Below are 21,831 nucleotides of genomic sequence, written 5' to 3' on the forward strand. Positions count from 1 at the left end.
CCAGTGCCCATGAGGAGCTGGCTTCCCATGAGCACCGGATCCACTCTCCCTCCCCACCGCGTTGCTGCCTCTATTAGAGGCAGTAAGCAGAGAGGTTGAGGGAGGCAGGCAGGAGACAAAACATGTGGAGAGCCGGCTTTCAAGCAGGTTCCCAGCACATGCTGGCTCCGTGGACCCACCTGTCCCTTCCCTCGCTGCCTCCTACAGAGGTGTGGGAGACAGAAGTCAGTACATAGGGAGCCAATTTGAAAGCCGGGGAGGCTGCCTTTGTCCCCAGCTTCTTGCCGCTTACAGAGGCTTCTCCAGCATCCCACAGAGAAGCCTCTGTCTGCAGGGAGCTCGGACTCATGGACAGGCCTGCCACTTCCATTTCAGAGTTAGCAGCATGGAGCGGGAGCCAGTCTGCGCAGGAAGCCAGTTTTTAAACTGGTTCCCCTCATGGATTGGCTCCTGCCTACCACCCCATGCTGCTGCCTTTGATAGCCCACTAAATTTTCATGCGGTTACATTACTATTTAGTTGCGTGCTATCTAACATTCCTAATATGCAGTTTGCTCTGCTGCTTTGTCACTACCACAAGGTATCTGGTTTTTAAAAACACCGTCTTTCTTCTAACTAGTCATCGGGAGTTTGACCTTCTGCACAAAACCAAACCCAGTGGTCACTGCTACCTTGTGGTAAGTCACAGTTCAATAAGAGTCCCCTAATATGCCTGATGTAGATTGTTAGGGTCTCTGGTTAATTTTTGTATTTGTGTGTATTTGGCTTCAGTACGTGCCATATTCAGACACCAGATATACTGGTTGATTGCTTGTACTTAAATTGTCTTTTGGAATTCAATATTTTTGAGATTATATCTTTAGAAGGCATCAAGGCAGCAAAATGGCTTGGGGGGACTTTTTTATAGAAATATTGTGTAATATAAATCTGAAATGCTTCCTTACCACTTATAGGGAAGATGGAAACTGCATTTGAAATTTCTAACTACTTCTTTGTATTTTGAAAATTATCAGTTTTCTTGGTTTCTAGTCATCTATGTTCTGTTGCCTTTTTATTAGCGTAGTCACTAGCCATTGTTTTCAGCTTTCCTACACTAAAAACCTGCCAACATTCAGAATTTTTCAACTAGTCTGTCACAATAAAATGTTTTCCCTCTTTCCCTGTACATACATGTTCTTTTAAATCGAACCTGTATTTTGTGTGTGACCCAGTGACATTGTCCCTTGTTAAACAATTGTATAATTAAATCTGATTTGACAAATCAAGTTCCAATATGGGGGAGAGAACTGGCTTTGAAGGACTTTTAAAACCATTGGATAGTGTGTTTTGTCAATTGTATATTTCTTAGTTTGGGGAAAGGCAAATAATAGCCAGGAAGTTTGAAGCTGAAAGGGAGTGGATATTGACTTTGAAATGTGTTGCCCCATTGCATTTCTAAGAATGGTTTTTATGTTGTTCTTACAAACCAGTTTTTAAGCATACAGTTCCAACAATGGTAGCAGCCAAGGAGGCAGTCTAAACAGGACTTATTTTTGAGGAAGAAACACTTGTTTCCTGCTATGAGCTAGGGAAATAAAATCCCATTTAATTGGTTAATCGGTTAAACATACTGTCTGACCATTTAACCCATTGAAGAGGAGGCAGGCAGGGGCTGCTCTGACCAGCCAGAGCAGCCCCTGCCTGCGGCCCAGGCCTTAACAGTTAACCATTAACATTTCCCCCACCTCAGCATCATTGTATCTATGTAATTGTATGCAAGATTGCAAAACTCTTCTTGTTGCATTGTGCTTATGTTGCTGGCTGCACTCAACCCTCAGCTCTTGTTCAGGAAAAGGAAAAGCCTCCCAAACTTATTCAGAATTGACTGGATCTCTAGAGCATAAGGGGAAGGACATCCCATGCCATTTCAATGAGAAAATGTGACCCCATGTTAATTTGAAGCCGCCTATTTGGGACTTTTTTAAGCCCCCCCCCCCCCCCCCTTGGCACTTTGGTTTTGCTCAGAGTGTTTCCTGCAGCCCACACATTTGGTTAGTGTTTGACAGTGCCATCCGGAGTATTACAGTGGAAAACACTAACTCCCTTCTGATAGCCTAGATTTCTCAACAAATGAACGCTGTGGATTCAGAGAGCATATCATGTTCTGAAAAGGGTTGAAATTGGCAGTGCAGTTGCCCAATTCTTCTCAGGTCTGTGTATTTCAGAGCCAAGTTCATGCAGTCTGTAAAGTGTTATACAGGTGTGTGTTGTCTGATATATTGCCAGGTTCATATCTTGGATAAGGCAAAAACAGTACCACTATTTGGAGAATGAATGCTCCAAGTCTGGATTCCAGCATCTTCCTGTGCTATTCTGGGAAGAAACCCAGTCCCTCTTGTTCTGATTTCTCCTTCCTCCAGTGAAGAGTTGCTAATGTCCCTGTGTTATAAGGGACATCCCTTTACTAAATCAGTACAAAAACACTTTGCAAAGCACTGGTGGTTGGCAACTTGACCTACTACAAGGGGGTCGTGGCACCACTCACATTTGATCTGGTTCCACCTCTTGTCATGCTACAGAGTAGGGGCCAGGCCAAATTTAAGTGACATTGCTGCCTGAAAGGTAACTTGGGCAGATTTGAGTGGCATTCCAACCTGGCCCATGGCATCACAGTGCCACTCAGATTTGGGCTAGATGTCTTTTAATCCCTGGAACATCACTGAAAATTGCTTCTTCCATTGAAATCTGAAATAGCACCTCTGCAGATTTTGTAGCAAAGCCTGCTTTCCTCCAGTTCACATCTGTTCTTTCAGGCCACACCTCTGGTGGCACATAACATTGCTAGCAGAGACCCAGAACTCCCGTTCCAGCAATAAGTTGGAAGTGGAGTTTCTGCCTGGCCTAGCATCTGCGGCTCCCAAAGCTTGAAAAACTCTTGTGTGGTGGCCTCAAGGGGATTTTGGAAAAACTTTACTTCAGAACCTACATTTTTGTCTTAAACTCCTTGGCCGTTTTTCAGTATAAGTTTTAAGCTATTTTTGAGCATTTCCCTTGCAATTTGTAACCCTAATATTTCAGCATTGGAGTGGTATCAAACTGAGAGCAGTGCAGACAAAGAATATGTATTAGGGAGGAGAGAGGAAAGAGGTTCTTAAATGTCTATAATCCTGGAGTTTAGTAACATGAGTTAGTATAATGCTAAGATTCTTATCCAGACCTTTTTATAGAGGTGATAGCACATATCCCTGATTCTTTATTCCATGTGTATTGTTGCCACATCTGTCCACAGGGCGCCCTCCATGGTATCTTTCATCATGTCCTAGCATCCTGTAAAGTAAAATCTCAAGGCCTCATTGGCATGACCTTATGGCATCTTTGTCATTCTTTCAGTGACCATCCTAGCTTCTAAGGATCTGGTATCTATAATGACAACTTTTGTTTTGTGTTTTTCACAGGAATGGGGAGTGACCCGTCTTACCTTTGAATATGATTCTGAACCATTTGGAAAGGAGAGAGATGCAGCTATCATCAAACTGGCCAAGGAAGCTGGTGTAGAGGTGGTGATAGAGAATTCTCACACTCTCTATGACCTGGATAGGTAAGAGGTAGCTATACTGCACAAACAGGGCTCATATTGTGCTGTCTGAGAAGGATTGTAGGAAAGCTAGTGTCTGAAGAAGGGTTTGGTCCCCTGATCCATATAATTTGGCAACTATTTAAAGCACAATTTGCATGTGAGCACAGATGAGGATGGTAGGGATTACATTTCACTTAATCATGCCTTTTACAAGAGTATCTCAAAGTGCTGATGGTGATGAATGTTGGCATTGAAGAAACATCTCTCCCATTATACTCTGTTCTCTTCTATCATCATTGAGTATTTCTAGTGTGGACTGCTGTATGCAGTGATGCCCCCTTATTTTGCCCTTTCTAACTGAGAAGCCTGAAATAGGGTAGCCTTCAGACTTGATTAGTTCCAAAAATGAAGGCTCAAGTCAGAAAAATTCAACTTGGAATAAAATACAATTTTGACATTAAGGGTTATAATGTTGCCAATGTATGTGAAATTCTCCATGACTTGGTGTCCTCAAATCAAGATTAGATCTTTTTTTTTTTTTTTAAAGACATCTGATTTCAGCCACATACTGTTGGCTTGATGGAGGAGCTGCCAGGTTAAATTTTATGACCTATGCTATAATAGGGGCTTACTGTAAGACAATAACATGGGCCACATTAAGTCAACGCTGTTTGATGGCTGGTCATTTTCTTCCTCCAGGTGAGTCTCCCTGCTTTCTGTTCCCTGGGATCTAAATCTTTCATAATCCAGACTTACAGATGGTCACACTGGGAGTTTCTCCCTAACCCCAGGCCAGTTTCTCCCTAACCCCAATCAATGAAAATCTACAAAGTGATCTAACAGAGAGTATTATAATCTTGTGTGAGCCCCTATTATAGCATAGGCTATACAATTTAACCTGGCAGCTCCTGCATCAAGCCAACAGTAAGTGGCTGAATCAGATTTTTTTTTGTAATATATAATCTTGATTTGAGGACACCCAAGTCATGGAGAATTTCACATACCTTGGCAACATCAAAAGCCTTTGTTGACTGCCCCGTTATGCCTCGTGGGATGAGAGGTATCATGGTATCCTGAAATAGCTACCCCACATCTTTTGAACGCGTCAACTATTTTGCCATCCCTGTAAACCTCATTGTACGAAGAGTAAGGGATGGCCTGGGAACCAATTGTGTTGCAAGTTGGGGGCCGCCTGTATTTCAAAATTTGGCGCTGCTTAGGCCGCGCCAAATGACAAAATAAGCTATTTTGAAATACACCAATTTTATTTTGAGTATCTTATTTTGCGTTTCAGGTGCTATGTAGATGCACCCCAGGAGAGCTCTTTCTGGCAATAAAGTGTGACTACACTGTCCACATCACAGTGCTGCCACAGTTGTGCTGCAATGTGGGCAGTGTAGACATACCTTGTATCTTTACCTTATCTACATGAAGAAATAATTAGGAATAGTGGGAGTCTCTGTTACAAACCTCTCTTTAATGCTCTTCCTTTAAAAAGCTCTCTGTTCCTCTCCCCTATGCATGAGAGATTTATTTATGACCTAGATCCCAGCAGCAGCTAGACTAATTAGGAAGCAGCTTCCTGCCTTCTGGCTGCTGTAGAGCTTGGAAGATGGGTCACACAGTATCACATGTGACTAGCTCCTCTGTGAAGGCCCCAGGCTAGCATGGAGCTCCTCCCCAGTACACGTGCAGATGATGGGAGGGGAGAAGGAAGGGAGGCATGTGGCCTCTCCTGAAACAATATGCTCCAAGCTCAGCCTCTTGCATAAGTTGTTGACTGTCAGGGTGGGGAGGAATGCAGCTGCTGTAAATGCTCTTGCAGGATTGCTGACTTGGTTGTTGCTGCTTTATATAAACCTGGAAGTCTGAGTATTCCCTGCTTTCCTATTAATTCTTCTGCTCTTGGTACTGTGTTAGACAGTGCTGAAGAAAAATGCCCTTGCTTCTACTCTGAGACTCTGCCACATTATTTTCTTAAAATTCTTTTCAGCTCTTTCCCCAGGGGAGGGAGAGAGCTGTTCTGGGTGGCATCACATTTTATTCCCCAGTAGTAACTTGGGCAGATTGTTGTTGCTTAGGAAGATAGAAGGGAGTTGTGGCTACCTTGCAATTTGTGCTCCAGGTTTGAACTGAAATGGGTTAAAACACTAAAAAGTAAATGGCGTACTAAGTATGTTGCAGAATTGCTTGTGATCATATGATGGGGATCTTTCTATTCCCAGGAAAGGAGAGGAGTGACATACTAGTATCCCTTCTGTGGGGCTGGAGGAGAGAGATGTGACAGACAGACTGGGATTTTTTTTTTTTTTAGTTTGGAGGAAACAAAAACAAGCACAGTCTAGGATTTTTCAAAGATGAGTGGGGAGCACTGAAATTATAATAGCTTGGATTTTGCTATCTAGTGAAGAAAGAGATGGGGGCAAATATACTAGGATTTATCATCTGAGGGATCAATAGAAAATAGTTTGACTTGTCTTTCTCAGTTTGGTTAGGGGCTTGGATTTTTCTGGTTTCAAGCCATGGCATGGGGGCTGATGCATGTCTTTCCTGGAAGTGGGGTTAGCATGGAGATTAATATTAATACCTTGCTTACGGGTAGGCCCAAATGGAGGAGGGCAAATCTGTCTGGAATTTCTCTATGCAGAGAAAATACCTGGAGTCCAAGGAGGCTGGTGTTTGTGTTCTTCCTCACCCCTCCTATAAGAATAAAGTTGTTTTCTAACTCTGTCTCCTGGGCCTGTGTGTCTAGAATAATCGAGCTGAATGGCCACAAACCACCTCTCACCTACAAGCGTTTCCAGACCATCATTAGCCGCATGGAGCTTCCCAAGAAGCCAGTGAGCAGCATAACAAGCCAGCAGATGGAGAAGTGCAAGTCTGAGATCCAGGATAATCATGACGACACATACGGAGTCCCATCTCTGGAGGAGCTGGGTATGTATCCAGGGCTGAGAGGGCTTGACCAGTCAGAGCTCTATTAAAGTGTTTCTGCTAGCTGAAATGCTTCCAAAATGGTTTCATTGTTTGTCTGACCTGAGTAGACTTGCAGATTTGGGAGCTACATTTATACTCAGTGAGTCATGCCGTTTGAGAAAATGAGCCACTGACTGACTGTCTGCCTGTGTTGTGCTTGTTTCTAGTGCAAATTTCTCTTTTCTTCCCTCAGCTTTGTTGATACCTCTCAATGTGACCTGCTATCCTTTGCCTGCTTTTTCAGCCCTGTGTCCCACCTAGTGCTGCTCAGTCCTGACCCACTGAATCCTCTGCTTCTTCGTCCCTCTCAGTGTTGTGTGGTTTGGTTTATTTTACATGCAAGGGAAAGCAGGACACTCAAGGGAAATTTAATCACTTTCTTTCTTACTTGCAAGCTTTAAGCAGTTAACATAGTTAAGTTTCACAAGCCTTAAAAACAATTACTATACATTCTAAAGCAATTAATGCAACGCAAAGCAATGCAAAAGCAATTAATAGGAGATCTATTATAATACAATAATAAAGACTAGTTCACTTATACTGCACCCCTATGCTACCTACAGTAGCAGGCAAGAGGTCGTGGTTCCTTTGATTCCCACGCGTTGGAATGATTGATAGCAGGGACAAAGAGATGAAAGGGCAGGGATAGTCAGCAGCAACAGGTAGGATGAAAATTAAGAGCTCCAAGAGAAGGGGAGAGGTGAGGAATAGCAAAAACAGAGGAGCCAATAGCATGGGAAAGGGGCAGCAGTATCCCAATGGTAATGAGGCAGGAGAAAGCAGCACTTTAAGCAAATGCCAAAGTTGTCTAAGGTTAGCATATCTTCTAGTGCCAAAGGAGCTCAGCTGAGACCTGACTGTCCAGCCCCTTAATTACTTTGCATCCTTATTGCAATAGCCCTTCTCCCTGGTGGAGAAGTGTGAATACCTGTGACTGATCACTACAGTCCCAGTACTGTTCTCCCCAGGGGCTCCATGAAAGGAGAAGGGAGGGGTTCCTGGTTAGTCATGCTGGGGGAGATTCAGAGTATAATGTGCCTGCCTGCCTGCCTGCCTATCCACCTCATTGCAGGAAAACCCTGCACACAAACTGCATTTTAAAGCCCAAGTCCAGTTCCACAGGAAAACTGGTTCTGCTGAAGCTTTCAACTAGAAGGAATTTGGGCACAGGAGGGGGTTCCAGGCTGGTGTTGAGGTGCAGGGTGCTAGCTTTGGGAGGGTGGGGAGGCTAGAGAGGAAAGTAGGGTCAGTAAAAGGAAGGTGGATTCTGGATAGTGAGAGATGGGGAGCCTGGCTCTCTGAGAAGAGGAAGGAGATGATGAAGAGCCAAGTGAGTGCTGGAAGTGGAAGAAAAGCAGGGATTATGTGGAATGGAAAAATAAGAGTGGGGCTGGAAGCAGAAGCCAGGCAAATGTGGGGTTTGCCAATATAACTTATTTTGCTGAGATGCTGATTAAAAACACTGATTGTGAGGGTCCTACAGACAGCTCATCACAGTACAAACACCTGCATGGAGCTGTCCATATAGTAACCATCTCAGTCCCATGCTCTTCTTTCTGGAGAAGTAACTGGATTTTTTTCAGGAAGGCAGAAGCACTTTTCCTCCCCCATCTCCTTTTCAGCATTCATGTTACCCAGAAAGGCTCACTCATCCCAGATTAGCCAAATGAATTGTGTTATTCCACTTATAACAATGACCCGACATCAAATACCACTTCGAATTTGCAGGGGGCAGACAGTCATTTCGTCTGTCTGCCTGGACGGGAGTACCAAGCTCTGTGTTTGGAAACAGTGTATGCTCCATTAAGAGTATTACAAACCCCAGTCAGGAGACAGGAGTATTTCATTTCATGCTGTGGCAGTTACCAAGGTGGCTAACCTTCTACAGCCTCAGTTATGTTCAGGTTGCTCTCTGTTTGGGATTGTATGCATCTTGCATGTATGTGGATTAACCTGACTGGGACTGTTCTCAAGCTGGGGCTTCCTGTAGCTGGCAATATTGAGTAGGAATGTTAAATAGCGGTTAATTGAATAGTTGAGTAACCTCATGAATTCTTTTCGGTTACTTGACTATTCTGTAGAACCTGCAGGTGAGGCCAGCAGCCAGTGCGCTCCCCCAGAGGTCAGCTCCCAGTCTCCTAGCCACACCTTCCTCTGAAGCTGGGGACAATGCTGGGTCAGGTTTGCCCATTCCCCTGGCCAGGCCACGAGGGAATAGAGAGTAGTCCAGTCCCCTCCCTCCTAGGCTTATCCCACTCGGACAGAGCTCTGCCTGCAGAGCAGGGACCCCAGCTCCAGTGTCTGTAGCTGAGTTTGTTTAGTATAACAGTCATTCCCATGTGACAGTCAGATGCTGCTCCAAACAGGGAATAAGTTAGCGGCCCATGAGCGAGTGTGGAATGGCGGCCGCACCTCACCAGAAGTACAGGAAGTCCGGCCAGCAGGTCTGGGCAGGCTGGCCAGGATCCAGCTTGCCGGCCCCTGGATGATGGTCTCCAGTGGCTCCACGCTGCTCTCCAGCAGGTGTGAGTGCATGGTGTGCATAGATGGCACAAGGTGGGAGCGGAGCAGTGAGGATACAACTGTTGCAGCAGCAGGTCTTTCATGGGCAAGATGGCAGCCAGGTCTGCTTTTGCTTCCCTCACCAAGCCAACAGAGTATATATCAACTATCACAACAGGCTGGGTAATTCTAGTCTTTAATGAAAAGAGGGATTTCTAATAGTGTGTTTACCATAGTGCTAAGCAGAGTGAGATTTCTATACAACAAATCCCAAAACTTCTTTAAAACTCTAATGTTGGAGAGTGACTGGATTATAAAATCATAGAAATGTAGGGCTGGAAGGGACCTTAAAGTTATAAAGTCAGCACCCTGTGATATTGCAGTCTAGACTGGGGGTTCTCAAATTTCATTGTGCTACAACCTCCTTCTGACAACAAAAATTACTACATCACTCCCAAAGCCTGAGTCTGTACAAGCCCCACCACCCTGCCTTAGGAGGGGAAAGGATTACAGCCCAAGAATTTCAGGCCCTGTAACCTGAGACCTGGTGCCCAGGGCCAAGTGCCAGCAAATCTAAGCCAGCACTGGTGATCCCATTAAAATGGGGTTGTGACCCACTTTGGGGTTCCAACCCACAGTTAGAAAGCCTAGTCCAGAGCTTAATTATCCTTATGGTTACCAGATGGTTTTAAAAAATACCGGACACACTTGATCTCCGATCGGGGGGGGGGACACCAGATGCTGGGAAGCAGGGCTGGCCAGGAGGAGGTTGGGGGGAACAGGGCTGGCTGGGGCGAGGGGGGAGCCAGCTGCCCGGAAGCGGGGTCTGGGGGGGGAGTGGGGCCAGCCGGGGAGGAACCGGGCGCTGGGGAGTGGGGCTGGCCTGGGGGGGGCGGGGAGAAGCAGGAGAAGTGGGAACTGGCTGGCGGAGAGCAGGGCTGGCCCGGGTGCATGCAGATCCCGGGGTCCCACACATGGTCACAGCAGGATGCACAGGCGAGTCTGGCCCCAGGATTCCATCCAGCCCCACCCCCCTCCTCTCTACTGTGTAGTTGCATACTGCCTGGCTGGTAGACACGCTCATGCAATATGAGCGTCTGCCAGCCAGGCAGTATGCAACTACGTACTGATACTCATGATAATAATAAAAACTTAATTAGAGAATACTGGACATTTATACGTCCAGTATTTTTCTCAATTTGTTTCCCGGACAGAAAGCTCAAATACTGGGACTGTCAGGTTCAAAACCGGACACCTGACAACCCTAATTATCCCTGCTGTTAATGTTACATATTAGGAAAAACCTGTAATATCCCTTGCTGCAGATTACCCCCATTAGTACTTGTTCTACCTTCAGTGGACATGGAGAATGATGACCCTCTTTATTACAGCACTTAACATGTATGCCAACTGTTTTCTGGTCCCTATTCAGTGTCCTTTTCTCAAGGCTAAAAGTGCTTGGATTCTTACCTCTCCTCATAAATCAGGCTTTCTAAATCTTATTTTTGTTGCTCTTCTCTGGACTTTTTCCAGTTTGACCATATTTTTCCTAAAGTATGGTGCCCACAATTGGACACAGTACTTCAGCTGAGGCCTCACCAATGCTCAATAGAACAGCACAGTTACTTTCCATGGCTTACATAGAGCACTCCTGTTAATACACCCCCATCAGCCTTTTTCACAATGGTATCACATTTACTCATATTCAGCTTGTGATCCACTATAATCTTAGGGCTCTTTAAGCAGTACCACCAACCTAGCCAATTATTTTCCATTTTATAGTTGCACATTTGACTGTTTTTTTTTCTTTGCACTTGACTTGCACAAGGAGCTTGGTCCTGCCTTGAGGGTGGGGGGCTGGACTCGATGACCTCTCGAGGTCCCTTCCAGTCCTATTATTCTATGATTCTATGACTTTATTGAATGGCACTTTGTTGATTTCAGGCCACTTTTTAAATTTGTCAGGATCCTTGTGAATTCTCATCCAGTCATCCTGTCCTCCAAAGTGCTTGCTTCCCAGGCATCATATTGTCTGTAAACTTTACAAGCATATTTTCTGTTCTGTTGTCCAAATCATTAATGAAAATATATGAATAGCATCCAACTGCTACAGGATCTCACTAGATATGCTCTCTCAGTTTGACAGTGAACCATTGATTACTATAAGACCTCAATCAAAGTAGTTACTTCATATAAACCTTATTTCCTTACTTTGCTTATGAAATTTCATGTAGTACTGTCAAAAATCTTACATAATTCAAAATCTATCACAGCTTTCCTGCTGTCCACTAAGCAAGTAAGCCTGCCTTATGGAAATTAGGTTAGTTTGGCATGGTTTTGTTCTTGACAGCTTCGTGCTACCTGTTTCTTATAATGGTGATATCCTCCAAGTGCTTACAAATTGATTGTTTAATAATTTGTTTCGGTATCTTTCCACATAATAAATTTAGACTGACTGACTAGTCTGTAATTCCCCATCTCCTCTTTGTTCATCTTTTTAAAGACAGGTAGCTATGTTTGCCATTATGCAATCTTCTGGGACCTCATCTATCCTGCAGGAGTTCTCAACTATAATTGCTAAAGGTTCTGAGATTGCTTCAGCTAGTTTTTTATGTACCTAGGATACATTTCATTAGGTCCCACCATTTGAATACATGCAATTTTTCTGTGCTCTTTAGCCTGTTCTTCCCTAATCTGGTTTGTTTCTTTCCCCTTGTTGTTAATAGTGTTATTGTGTCACTGTTAATCTTTTTAGTGAAGACTGAAATAAAATAGATACACGCTTCAGCTTTCTTGATGTCATCAGGTGTTTGCTGTCCTTCCCCGTTAAGAGAACCTACACTTTCCTTATTGTCTCACATTCTTACAGTATGGAACTTCTTGTTGCATTTTATGCCCCTATCTAAATTTAACCCATTGTACCCCTTAACTTTTTTAATTATAATTGTCAGCATCTTCAACTGTTTGGTACATATAATCCATCTGAATTAATATAGCATGCCCCCTGCTGGCTGTTCTGTTTCTTTGGTATTGATCCTGAAGATGATGGCTTTACATTGATAGGGTTTGCGTATGAATGATGGTGGAGTGCCCCAAGAATGCTGACTAAAGAACTTAATTTGGCGACAGGCTTCTCTACTGGGGTTTGAGAGAAGTTATGCTTGCTTTGCTCTATAAGGATCAGGCTAGCAACAATAAACCAGATGTTCAGAGAATTCAGGAGCCATCTTTCTCTAGCCTGATATTGTTGCTGCTTGAACTCTATTGGGCCCTTTGCGTAGTGTTGGCTTCCAACCTTACCACCCTGTTTGTTGTTCTCAGGTTTCCCCACAGATGGCCTTGCCCCAGCAGTTTGGAAAGGAGGTGAGACAGAGGCCTTAGCCCGGCTGGATAAGCATTTGGAAAGAAAGGTAACTAACCTCCTTTCAGAAAATGATACCTTCTGCATGCTGAGGCCTCTGGTTGAAAAATACCAACCCTAGTTGTCACTCTCATTTCTGCTGTTTGTAGCAGTAGATACAGTTCTGTGTTGATGGAAATGTCTCTATAGGACCCAGCTTGGTGGGGTGGCATAGAGAGTGTGCCCTCCCCACTTCTAGGCTTAAAAGGACTCTAGCTGTGGTAGACGTGTACTGATGTACATGTACTTAGGAGTGGAATTCACTCACTGAGCAATTCTGGTGTTTCAGCTCCCTCGGAGCAAGAAGGTCTCTGCTTGACAAAGCCCTGGCCGGGTTGATTTAATTGGGATTGGTCCTGCCTAGAGCAGGGGGCTGGACTTGATGACCTTCTGAGGTCTCTTCCAGCTCTATGGTTCTGTGATTGTAAGGTTATTGAGCCTGTTCTGTCTAGGATAGCATAGGTGAAGAGCACCTTCGACCAAGGTACAATACTAGCTACAAACTGCCTGCTAGGCATGTAAAATCCCATTTAATTATTTAACTGGTTAAATGTTATGTTTAACCAATTACCAGTTAAATGAGACTGTTGGGGGACAGGGGCGCACTGGAACACCCTTGTCCATTGTACATCCTGCAGGGTCACTAGTTAACTGTAAGGGTGAGGCTTACTGGGTTAATTGGTTAAAGGTTCACATCCCTATTGTTTACCATCTCCTTTTTAGTTTTTCATTTGGAGACATTTGTGCAGATGCACCAACAGGGCAAACAAACGGGCTTTTTCTAGGTAGAATATGTGAGGATTGTTAGTACAACACATGCTACATTATACTTTGAACCACTCATCATAATACCTAGACACTTTCTGCTGACTCTGTCGGGGGTTTTTTTGCTTCACACAAACAAATTAGAACAGTAAAAATATTAGGTGATACTGGTGACAATACAAGATAAAATTACTCAGTCAGACATGGCTAAGTTGTGTGTCTAATGTCCATCTTTCTTGATGGTAGTTGTGCAGTTCTCATCTTGCATCCTGCCATGCTGCATAGAGGAGGGAATAAAACTTCAGTATAATACTCTGCAGTCAGTGTTTAGTTTCAGCTTTGTTATGCCATTTTCAGTGTTCATAGTCTTTCCTTCTGGAGTCACCTACTGCATTAATAAGGGAGACAGTTAAAATCTCTCTTCCTGTAGCTCAGAATTGGCTGTACTTTTGCGAGGTCCTAGGCCCAGACCTACTCAGCAGACAAGAGCTAATAACCCCTCCAAGATAAACATGACTAGATCAAATTCCCTTTGAATAGAAAGTGATTTGTGTGCCTCTCACTGCTGTGGGAGTGCTGAAATGGTCAGCCTGAGACCTCTCCAACAAATGTTTGAAGCAAGTTCAGTACAGTACTGTTGGAGTTGATGCACTTTAGTGAACCTATTGGAGATAGTTGGAACCTACTCCTTGGAATGCTGCATTTCTGAAACCCATTCTCTTTTCCAAATGCTTTTAGGCTTGGGTTGCAAATTATGAAAGGCCAAGGATGAATGCCAACTCCCTGTTGGCAAGCCCCACAGGGCTCAGTCCATACCTGCGTTTCGGCTGTTTGTCCTGCCGCTTGTTCTACTACCGCCTCTGGGAGCTGTACAAAAAGGTGAGAAGGTGGGGGATTCATCCAGAGCAGGCAGACCAAGAAACAGGCTGGTTCTGAGCACATGGGTTGTGTTAATTCCCTTGCAGCTCTGTCATATTATGTTTCTGACACTAGAAGCTGCAGATTGACATTTCCTCCTTCCCCTGCCTTTAATTCTCCTGGCTATGAAGCAGCGCTCAGCTCTTTAAATAGAGTTGCCTATATTGGGGAGGGGGCAACATTCACAAATGGTGACTCTTGTAGACCTAATTAGGTTTTAAATGTAGCTATTTGGATTCTAAAGCCTGAGTTCTCACAATCATTAGCTCTAGATTAACTTAATGCTTGTTCTTTCGTTCTGGACAGACCAATTCTTTCAACATATCACACTAGCTTAAAAACAAGGATGTTCTGCCCCAATGAGTTGAGTTTCTGGGAAAGGGCGGTTCAGAGGATAGCTTTATGATTCCAAATGTTGCAGATAGTTTTGGTCCCTGAGTGGAAATTGCCTGTAGTGCTGGGGCGGAAGATGGGCTGAGCTAAGTTACGCAGGTGCAGGAGCTGGGAAAGTCTAATCTCTCTTTGCCCCTGCATCTCTTCTTCTACAGGTAAAGCGAAACAACACACCACCACTCTCCCTATATGGGCAGCTCCTCTGGCGGGAATTTTTCTATACGGCAGCCACCAACAATCCCAAATTTGACCGTATGGAAGGGAACCCAATCTGCATTCAGATTCCATGGGACAGGAATCCTGAAGCCTTGGCAAAATGGGCAGAGGGCAAAACAGGCTTCCCTTGGATTGATGCTATCATGACCCAACTAAAACAGGAAGGCTGGATTCACCACCTAGCCAGGCATGCTGTGGCCTGCTTCCTGACCAGGGGTGATCTCTGGATCAGCTGGGAGTCTGGAGTCAGGGTAAGTCTGACACTTCCAGAATTAAGCAACAGAGCACATGATAGGCAAATTCCTGTTGGCACATTCTGCAGGGATTGCAGTATAGGTTAAATCTCTCTAATCCAGCATCTTTGGGACCTGACCAGGGTTCCCTCTAAGGTATGCACCTGGCAGGTGCACACCAGAATTTGAGACCTGCCTACCTCTGCTGCAAAAATGGGGAAGACTGTTTAAAAATGTAAGAAGTTTTTTTTATAAGTGTAACAAAATTAGCTGCTCTGTAATAATGTAAGTAGACCTATTATTGGTATGTTTGTTCTATGAATATACTGAGTTCAATTGGAAATTATAAAGTGCTAGAGGTGGAAGAAGCAGGAAGCTGTCCCTCAGCAAATGAGGATTAAGGGACAGTTTCACAACTACTTGCTCTGAATATTTTACTATCTTCCAGCCAACCTACAAAACTAGAATGAATCAAGTCAGGGGGTTCTTGTGGCTGAAGGGCAGATATTCTTTGTGCTTACTTAAAGGTACCCCCCCCCCCAATAGCTAATTATCAGGAACTATCCTTATAGACATTTTCTGTCACTGACTTGGTTACATACTAAGTTCCCTCTAGGCCAAAGAAGCAGCTGGAGCTGGAGCTGGAGCCAGCACTGCAGTGTGGCTGCTTCAGGGACTGGGGCCCACTGCATCCCTGTCTCTCTCTTCTCCACCCCCACCCCCCTGCACTCCTACTCCACCCTCTCACTGCCCTCTGGCTTCCCACATTGCTGCCCAAGCCTCCCACTCCTTGCAAACCCTGGACACTGGAGGAGAGACTCTCGGGGAGCAGCGCCAATGGTGGCACACATCCAAACAAGCACCCATGACCTCAATATCAGCGCACAAGACAACTCACTCCACTCATGGATGGAAAATCTTAGAGGGAACACTATCAGCTTTACCACTGTTTACGCTTCCACTGTTTACTGGGCCCTTGAAGACATTGAGGGGTAAGTTAGAGAAAAAATAATAGCACAAAATGTGGAGAGCCAGGACTGGTGGCTGTAAACAAACTTTATGGGACCACGGGAAACTTGGCTGGATGTTGCTGGATCAGGGAATGCTGGATTTGAGAGGTTCAACCTGTACTGTCCTGGCAATCATTTGGCACGTAAAGTAGTGTGGAAGATAGGATGATCTCGCTAGCTTTGCTTGCCTTAGAAGTTGTCATCTTTCTGCCTGGACTGCTGTTACCCTAAATACATTTAAATGGGATCTGTTGGTTGATATGGGCTATTATAAAGCATTCCCAGCCCAACTGTGTCTGTCAGTTCCATTGTGTTTGGATATTACTGGGCATTTTTCCTTGTTGCTGGTCAAGGTAAGCTCCCTGAATGTGCAATCTGAGTCTAGAGGTCTTCCAAGGAAAGAGCTAAAAAACTCACCTATTGGACATATTAAAAAAAAGGTCAGAGAGCCTTGAATCCACCCAATATGTTCATTGCTGAAAGTGGAAGTAGTGAGATACTTGCCCCAAGGTGCTGAAAACTCCAATGGATCACTGACATTGGAATACAGAACTTCAAGAAAACAAAATAGACAGGAATTCAGTGGGTTATTACTAAAACCCTGCTTTGGCTCAGAGTGGGGGATGGATAATGTTATACCTAGAAGGAAAAGCACTTGTTGACTTTTGATCTACACAGACTTGCTCTGTTCCTTCAAGATCTATTTTGCTTACTTTCTTTACACTTCCAAGTACAGGTGTGATGTCCAAATCTTGCAGTAAAACTGTACAACAGAGTCTACAGCAGCAGGAGCTAACTGTAATGTTTGCAAAATAACATGATCAGGCAGGGCTTTGCATTGGGAATGGTTCGATGTAAAGATTATCTGGTCAGGTGTCTGCATTTCTGCTCCTGTTCCATTTACTAAGATCTGTGTCGTGACAAGCTGATATTTAGCATCTGAGGCAATCTTCTAGTGTTCTCTGCTGCTGAGGCTTTCCTTAAGCGATTGGTTCCCTGACCAGCTTTCTCTCTGATTGCTGCAGGTGTTTGATGAATTGCTGCTGGATGCAGATTTCAGTGTGAATGCTGGCAGCTGGATGTGGCTTTCGTGCAGTGCTTTTTTCCAACAGTTCTTCCACTGCTACTGCCCTGTGGGTTTTGGGCGTCGCACAGACCCCAGTGGTGACTATGTTAGGTGAGTAATATGGGTGGGTGCTTCTCATATACATCCTAGTCATGCCAGTGAGACATAGCTGCACAATCTGTCTGCCTGGTGGCTGACTTTTGACTTATACCATACATATGAACTCTTTGTGACTATTACACTGACTCCTTATTCAGAGTATCTTTTTATTTGTGCTTCAGGCGATACTTGCCCAAGTTAAAGGGCTTCCCCTCACGGTACATCTACGAGCCCTGGAATGCCCCTGAGTCAGTGCAGAAGGCAGCCAAGTGCATCATTGGGGTGGACTACCCCAAACCCATGGTGAATCATGCAGAGACCAGCCGGCTAAACATTGAACGCATGAAACAGATCTACCAGCAGCTGTCACGCTACAGAGGCCTCTGTAAGTATCAGGTGCTATGAGGCACTTACTGTATTGTGCATTTTAACTCTGTATCAATTGAAGGAGATAAAATGACTGGGATGGGAGGGGGATTCATAATACAGCAAATAGCAGTTGCGCTCCGATCAGATTTTTGCAAGAGGAAGTGACTTCTGCTGAAAGTTTCTCAAAGGGCACATGGTTTTCCCTGGAAATGCGACAAGACCATGAGCACGTCAGTATGTCAAGTTTTGAAGGTTGGGAACAGCTCTCAGGAGATCGAAAATGGGTGGAAGCCTGTTAGGGACCAGAGAACCTGTGCTTCACTCCTAAAGCCCATGCATAAGATCCAAGTAAGAATGATCATCATGGGGGCCAAGACTTGGCTCCCCAGCAAGCATTGTGCCAACTGAGCTTTAAATCAAGCCTAGTCTTTTGTCAACACTGGGGCACCACTAACTGTTTGCACATAGGTTGTTCTGAGCTCCCCATGAAAAACAAGAGCCTGTTCCTCAGCGGCTGTCTCAGTGATCATTCTCTTTCCCAGGTTTATTGGCATCAGTCCCTTCCTGTGTGGAAGATCTCAGCAACCCAGTCACAGACTCAACTGCAGGCCAGGGCAGCAGCACCACTACAGGTGAGCAGGAGCTGTTAATAAATTACCTAGATAAGTTAATGGATACTTGGTGCCCATTGCTGGTTAGAAAGGACAGCTAGGAACAAGTGTGTGGCTAGACTGGAATAGATCTTACTTTCATTTGGACTTGCTGGGAGTTCCCAAAAGTTCTTCCTAAAAAGCCAACAGAACTCTAGTTGGTGGTGGTTTCTGTCGTCATGTGCCACAATTGGATGGAACCTGTCTAGATACATAGGACATGAAGAGGGGAGATGGAAACTTTTTTTTATAAAACTAGCCCGTTAGTGTAGTGCAGTTAGACTCTGGTGTTTGAGCTGAGCTGGAATTTGAGACTCCGTATCCTGTTGGCATTAATATTTGTGTCAGAGAAAAGTGAAGTGAGGTTGTGGCTGCACTTCCTTTTGCTTTGGCATTGCAGGCTCTCCTTTTCCTCTGCTGTCTCAGCACAAAGGTGCCTAAAGCAGTAAATGTGAGAAACTCCAGGGCCAGAGGAAATATTGCAGTGACTCTCCTCTCCCTCTTGCAGCACAGAGGCTGTTGCATTGTGGTCAGACCTCTCCAAAACGTAAACATGAGGGAATAGAGGAGCTATGTGCTGAAGAGCTGTACAAACGGGCCAAAGTGACGGGTCTGCACATTTCAGAGATCCCCAGCAAGAACTTGTGAATGTGAGTAGCCCCATGGTTTTACTATGGGATGACTGCAGGGCTGTAATCCTCCTCAGTCTATTTCTTTTGGTACCCAACTTGAAATGGTGTCAGTAGTTTAAAAATTTAAAACTTGTGTTGCTGTAGTTTGATAGGCCCTATTATACTGCCAGTTAGCCTCAGTGGCTCTCTTCTGTCTGTCACCACGTTGTTTGGCAAGGTTTTAGCACAGCTGACCAGCAGAGGGCAGCAGCATTATTAATTTAGGAAACAGACTGCCCTTATTCTATGGACCTGTTCTACAGGGTGTTGCTCCCTTCTGACAGGACCTAGCTGTCCTACAGAATCAGACTTCACTGCCTGGTCCCAATCTGCTCCAAATGTTGCAGGCTGAGAGGGAGAGAAGCACATCTTTTGTTGGGGCAATGGGCTGTTCCTTGTTGTCCTCTTAAAATGTTGGAGAGAAGTGCTGCTGTTCTAGCTCTAGTTCTGGAAAGAGTACTGATACCTAAATCCTCCTTTCTCTCTTTTTCCTGCAGCCAGAGATGGGCGAATCGCAAGGGAAGAGTTGGGGTTCTGGAGTGTTCGCCACAACAGTGGATGGGTGCTGCTCCCAAAGGGATCAGAGCTTTTGAGCAACAGCTGAAAATGGGAGGGGAAAGGGGAATGAATGTGTAAGTCTGATGGCTGCCCCACAGGGATATTGCGTCACTTGTGTTTGGGTACATTTTGGCTCAGTGGCAATACAGAAGCCCTGGGACCTAAACCTCTTTCTTAGCCAAGCCTGGAATCTGCCCAGATTGGAGGTGGCAAGAGTTTTTCATTCACTCCCAGGTGTATCTTCTTCCTTTCCATTTGTCTCATACATGGGTCCATTTGCTGCCTAATTACAGGAAGCAGTATCTGCATGTCTCAGAAGAACTATACACCCACCTTAACTATTAAATAGCAGGCAGCGAGATGTCTTTCACCCCAAAATAAGTCCTTTCTCCTGCCTGTATGGCATTAGGGTGCTCCCAAGGCATCTGTTCAAACAACTCCAGCCCCAGAGCATGATGAAATGTCCTTCTATATGACTGTCAGCAAAGTAGGGGGATTTGGAAAAGGATGAAGCTGCAGGAATGAGACATCAGTACTGCCATAGCCATGACCACCCTCCATGGACCAGGAAGTACTTATCTGCTCAGTGAGTCTTAAACATTCAAACCAGTGCCTGATTGTGACCCTGCCATTGTCCAAATGGGGCAGATGTCTAGAATAGGCAGCTGAAAACTGGCTTTTTCCTCTCTGGGGCCCTCTTGAGGGGAAATTTCAAGAGAAGGGTGACTCTTCTGAGAATAAGCCTTTGCGTTGATCGTAGATGAAGCTTTCTCTCAAATATTTGCCCCTCTGAGTAGCAGAGAAGGCTGTACCTGGTGAGGAACCCCATTCTGGATCTACTAAGCTGTGGTATCTACCCTTTCTGCACGTTTTCCTTCCCTAAGAAGAGGCCCTTTCAAACAGAGTGAGCAATGTCTGGTGTGGAGCCCATGCAGTGTCTGATATGGAGTGAATGTGCCACTAGAATGAGGCTGGGCTGTTGGGCAGCTCCTATACGTGAGTCTTCCTTGGGCTCTATAGCCCATTCTTTGTGGACGTCCGCTCCCCTTCCTGTAGGTTGCAGTGCATTTGTATCTGGTTTTTTTGTTTGTTTCTGCATTGTGTAACCCTATGACCTTATACCCTGCACCGCATCCTCTCCCTCTGTCCTCACAGCATTCAGTGCTTGTATTCTAACCTGACAGCTTTGTAGCACATACAGGCTGTTAATTATACATCCCCTGGTCTTGTTCGTCTTTCATGAAGGCGCTGACAGGCCCTCAGGCTGCCCCCCAGATTATGGGTGGAATAGAGTAGAGGAGCCTCTGTTTCTGCAGCCATCACAAGGAATTGTCTCCAGTGTCTGTGCTTGGCACAACATTTGTTTGCCATCTAAATTAACAGTCTATATCTGTGTGGCATAGACATAGGCCCTAGCAGAAACAGCTGCCTAGGTTCACTCACAATCTCACCTACTGATAACCTGTTCCCTTACCATAACAGAAGACAATTTCTCATCTTCAATGGATTTGGATTCAGTTTTGGGACCCAGACTTTGAAGTTTAAATGATGCTGGGGTTATAAATAGCAACTGATTCAGGGGCATTTGAAAGGTTTACAGTTACTGGGAGATGGGGCAGTATGTCAGAGCCAAGAGTTAGTTTATAAACACCAGCTAAATAACCTTTCCCTCCTACTAACAACACTAGGGCATTGACCCCAGATTTCCCTTTCCAGTGGAATCTATTGACCAGACTTTCCAAGCAGTGAGTCTCCCCTCCTAACCTTGTTTTGGTGTGTATTTTTCCATACTAATATCCTCTAGAGAGGATTTAAGAATAACCCAATTATCCAGCGTAACTGGGGGATGTCTCCAAATCCTTACCATGGCAGGGCGGCTCTATAGTCTGGTAGCATAGGGGCTAGGGGCAGGATAGGACCCCATCTTCTGGTGCAGAGAAGGGGAAAGAAATGCACTTTGTACACTTAGCATTCAGAAAATGTGACTTCTGTCATATGGACAGTTTCATGCGTATACAATCGTCTGTCTGTAAATATTGTTTTATAAATGTCTTTAACCCTCTACTTGCTGTGTTTTCACTTATTTCAAGTGAGTCAGGTGTGTTGGAGGGTCTTTCTATGCTGGGTCAGAAAATCTTCAAGTGGTCTATTGCAAAGCTTTGTGAATGTGTGCAGAGGGGAATGTGTATGGTTCTCTGTTATCCCCAGTATTTGTATTCTGGCACATGGAGCACCCACAGTTTGCTAGGTGCAGTCTATACAAGGCAGACACTCTGCTTTGAAGAACTCTCAATCTGAGAAGATATAAATATGAAGGAAGGAGAGAGGCAAAGTACACTGTTTATTTTAGGTCGTGACAGAGTAATGATTTTTCAGTCTTAGGAGGTGTTTCCACATGGGAAGAATGGCATGGGAAGAACGGAGACTACCCATTTCATCAGATAATGGG

General features: G+C 44.8%; 1 protein-coding gene across 2 annotated transcripts in view; it reads left to right on the forward strand.

Annotated features, from left to right (window-relative positions):
• Window positions 1-21,446, forward strand: part of CRY2 (cryptochrome circadian regulator 2) — a 40,560-nt gene extending 19,114 nt beyond the window's left edge. The window contains exons 3-12 of one of the 2 annotated variants that reach the window (XM_075927583.1): window positions 3,435-3,577; window positions 6,309-6,493; window positions 12,356-12,444; window positions 13,938-14,078; window positions 14,666-14,977; window positions 16,995-17,146; window positions 17,317-17,519; window positions 18,046-18,135; window positions 18,662-18,803; window positions 19,322-21,446. In XM_075927583.1, the coding sequence (XP_075783698.1) occupies window positions 3,435-3,577; window positions 6,309-6,493; window positions 12,356-12,444; window positions 13,938-14,078; window positions 14,666-14,977; window positions 16,995-17,146; window positions 17,317-17,519; window positions 18,046-18,135; window positions 18,662-18,801 (1,455 nt within the window). In that variant the 3' untranslated portion in view covers window positions 18,802-18,803; window positions 19,322-21,446. The remainder of the gene's footprint in view (window positions 1-3,434; window positions 3,578-6,308; window positions 6,494-12,355; window positions 12,445-13,937; window positions 14,079-14,665; window positions 14,978-16,994; window positions 17,147-17,316; window positions 17,520-18,045; window positions 18,136-18,661; window positions 18,804-19,321) is intronic. The other variant, XM_075927584.1, reaches the window with a different exon arrangement.
• The last annotated feature ends 385 nt before the right edge of the window (window positions 21,447-21,831 follow it).

This window comes from Pelodiscus sinensis, chromosome 4 (genome assembly GCF_049634645.1).
Source record: "Pelodiscus sinensis isolate JC-2024 chromosome 4, ASM4963464v1, whole genome shotgun sequence".
Classification (NCBI taxonomy): Eukaryota; Metazoa; Chordata; order Testudines; family Trionychidae; genus Pelodiscus; species Pelodiscus sinensis.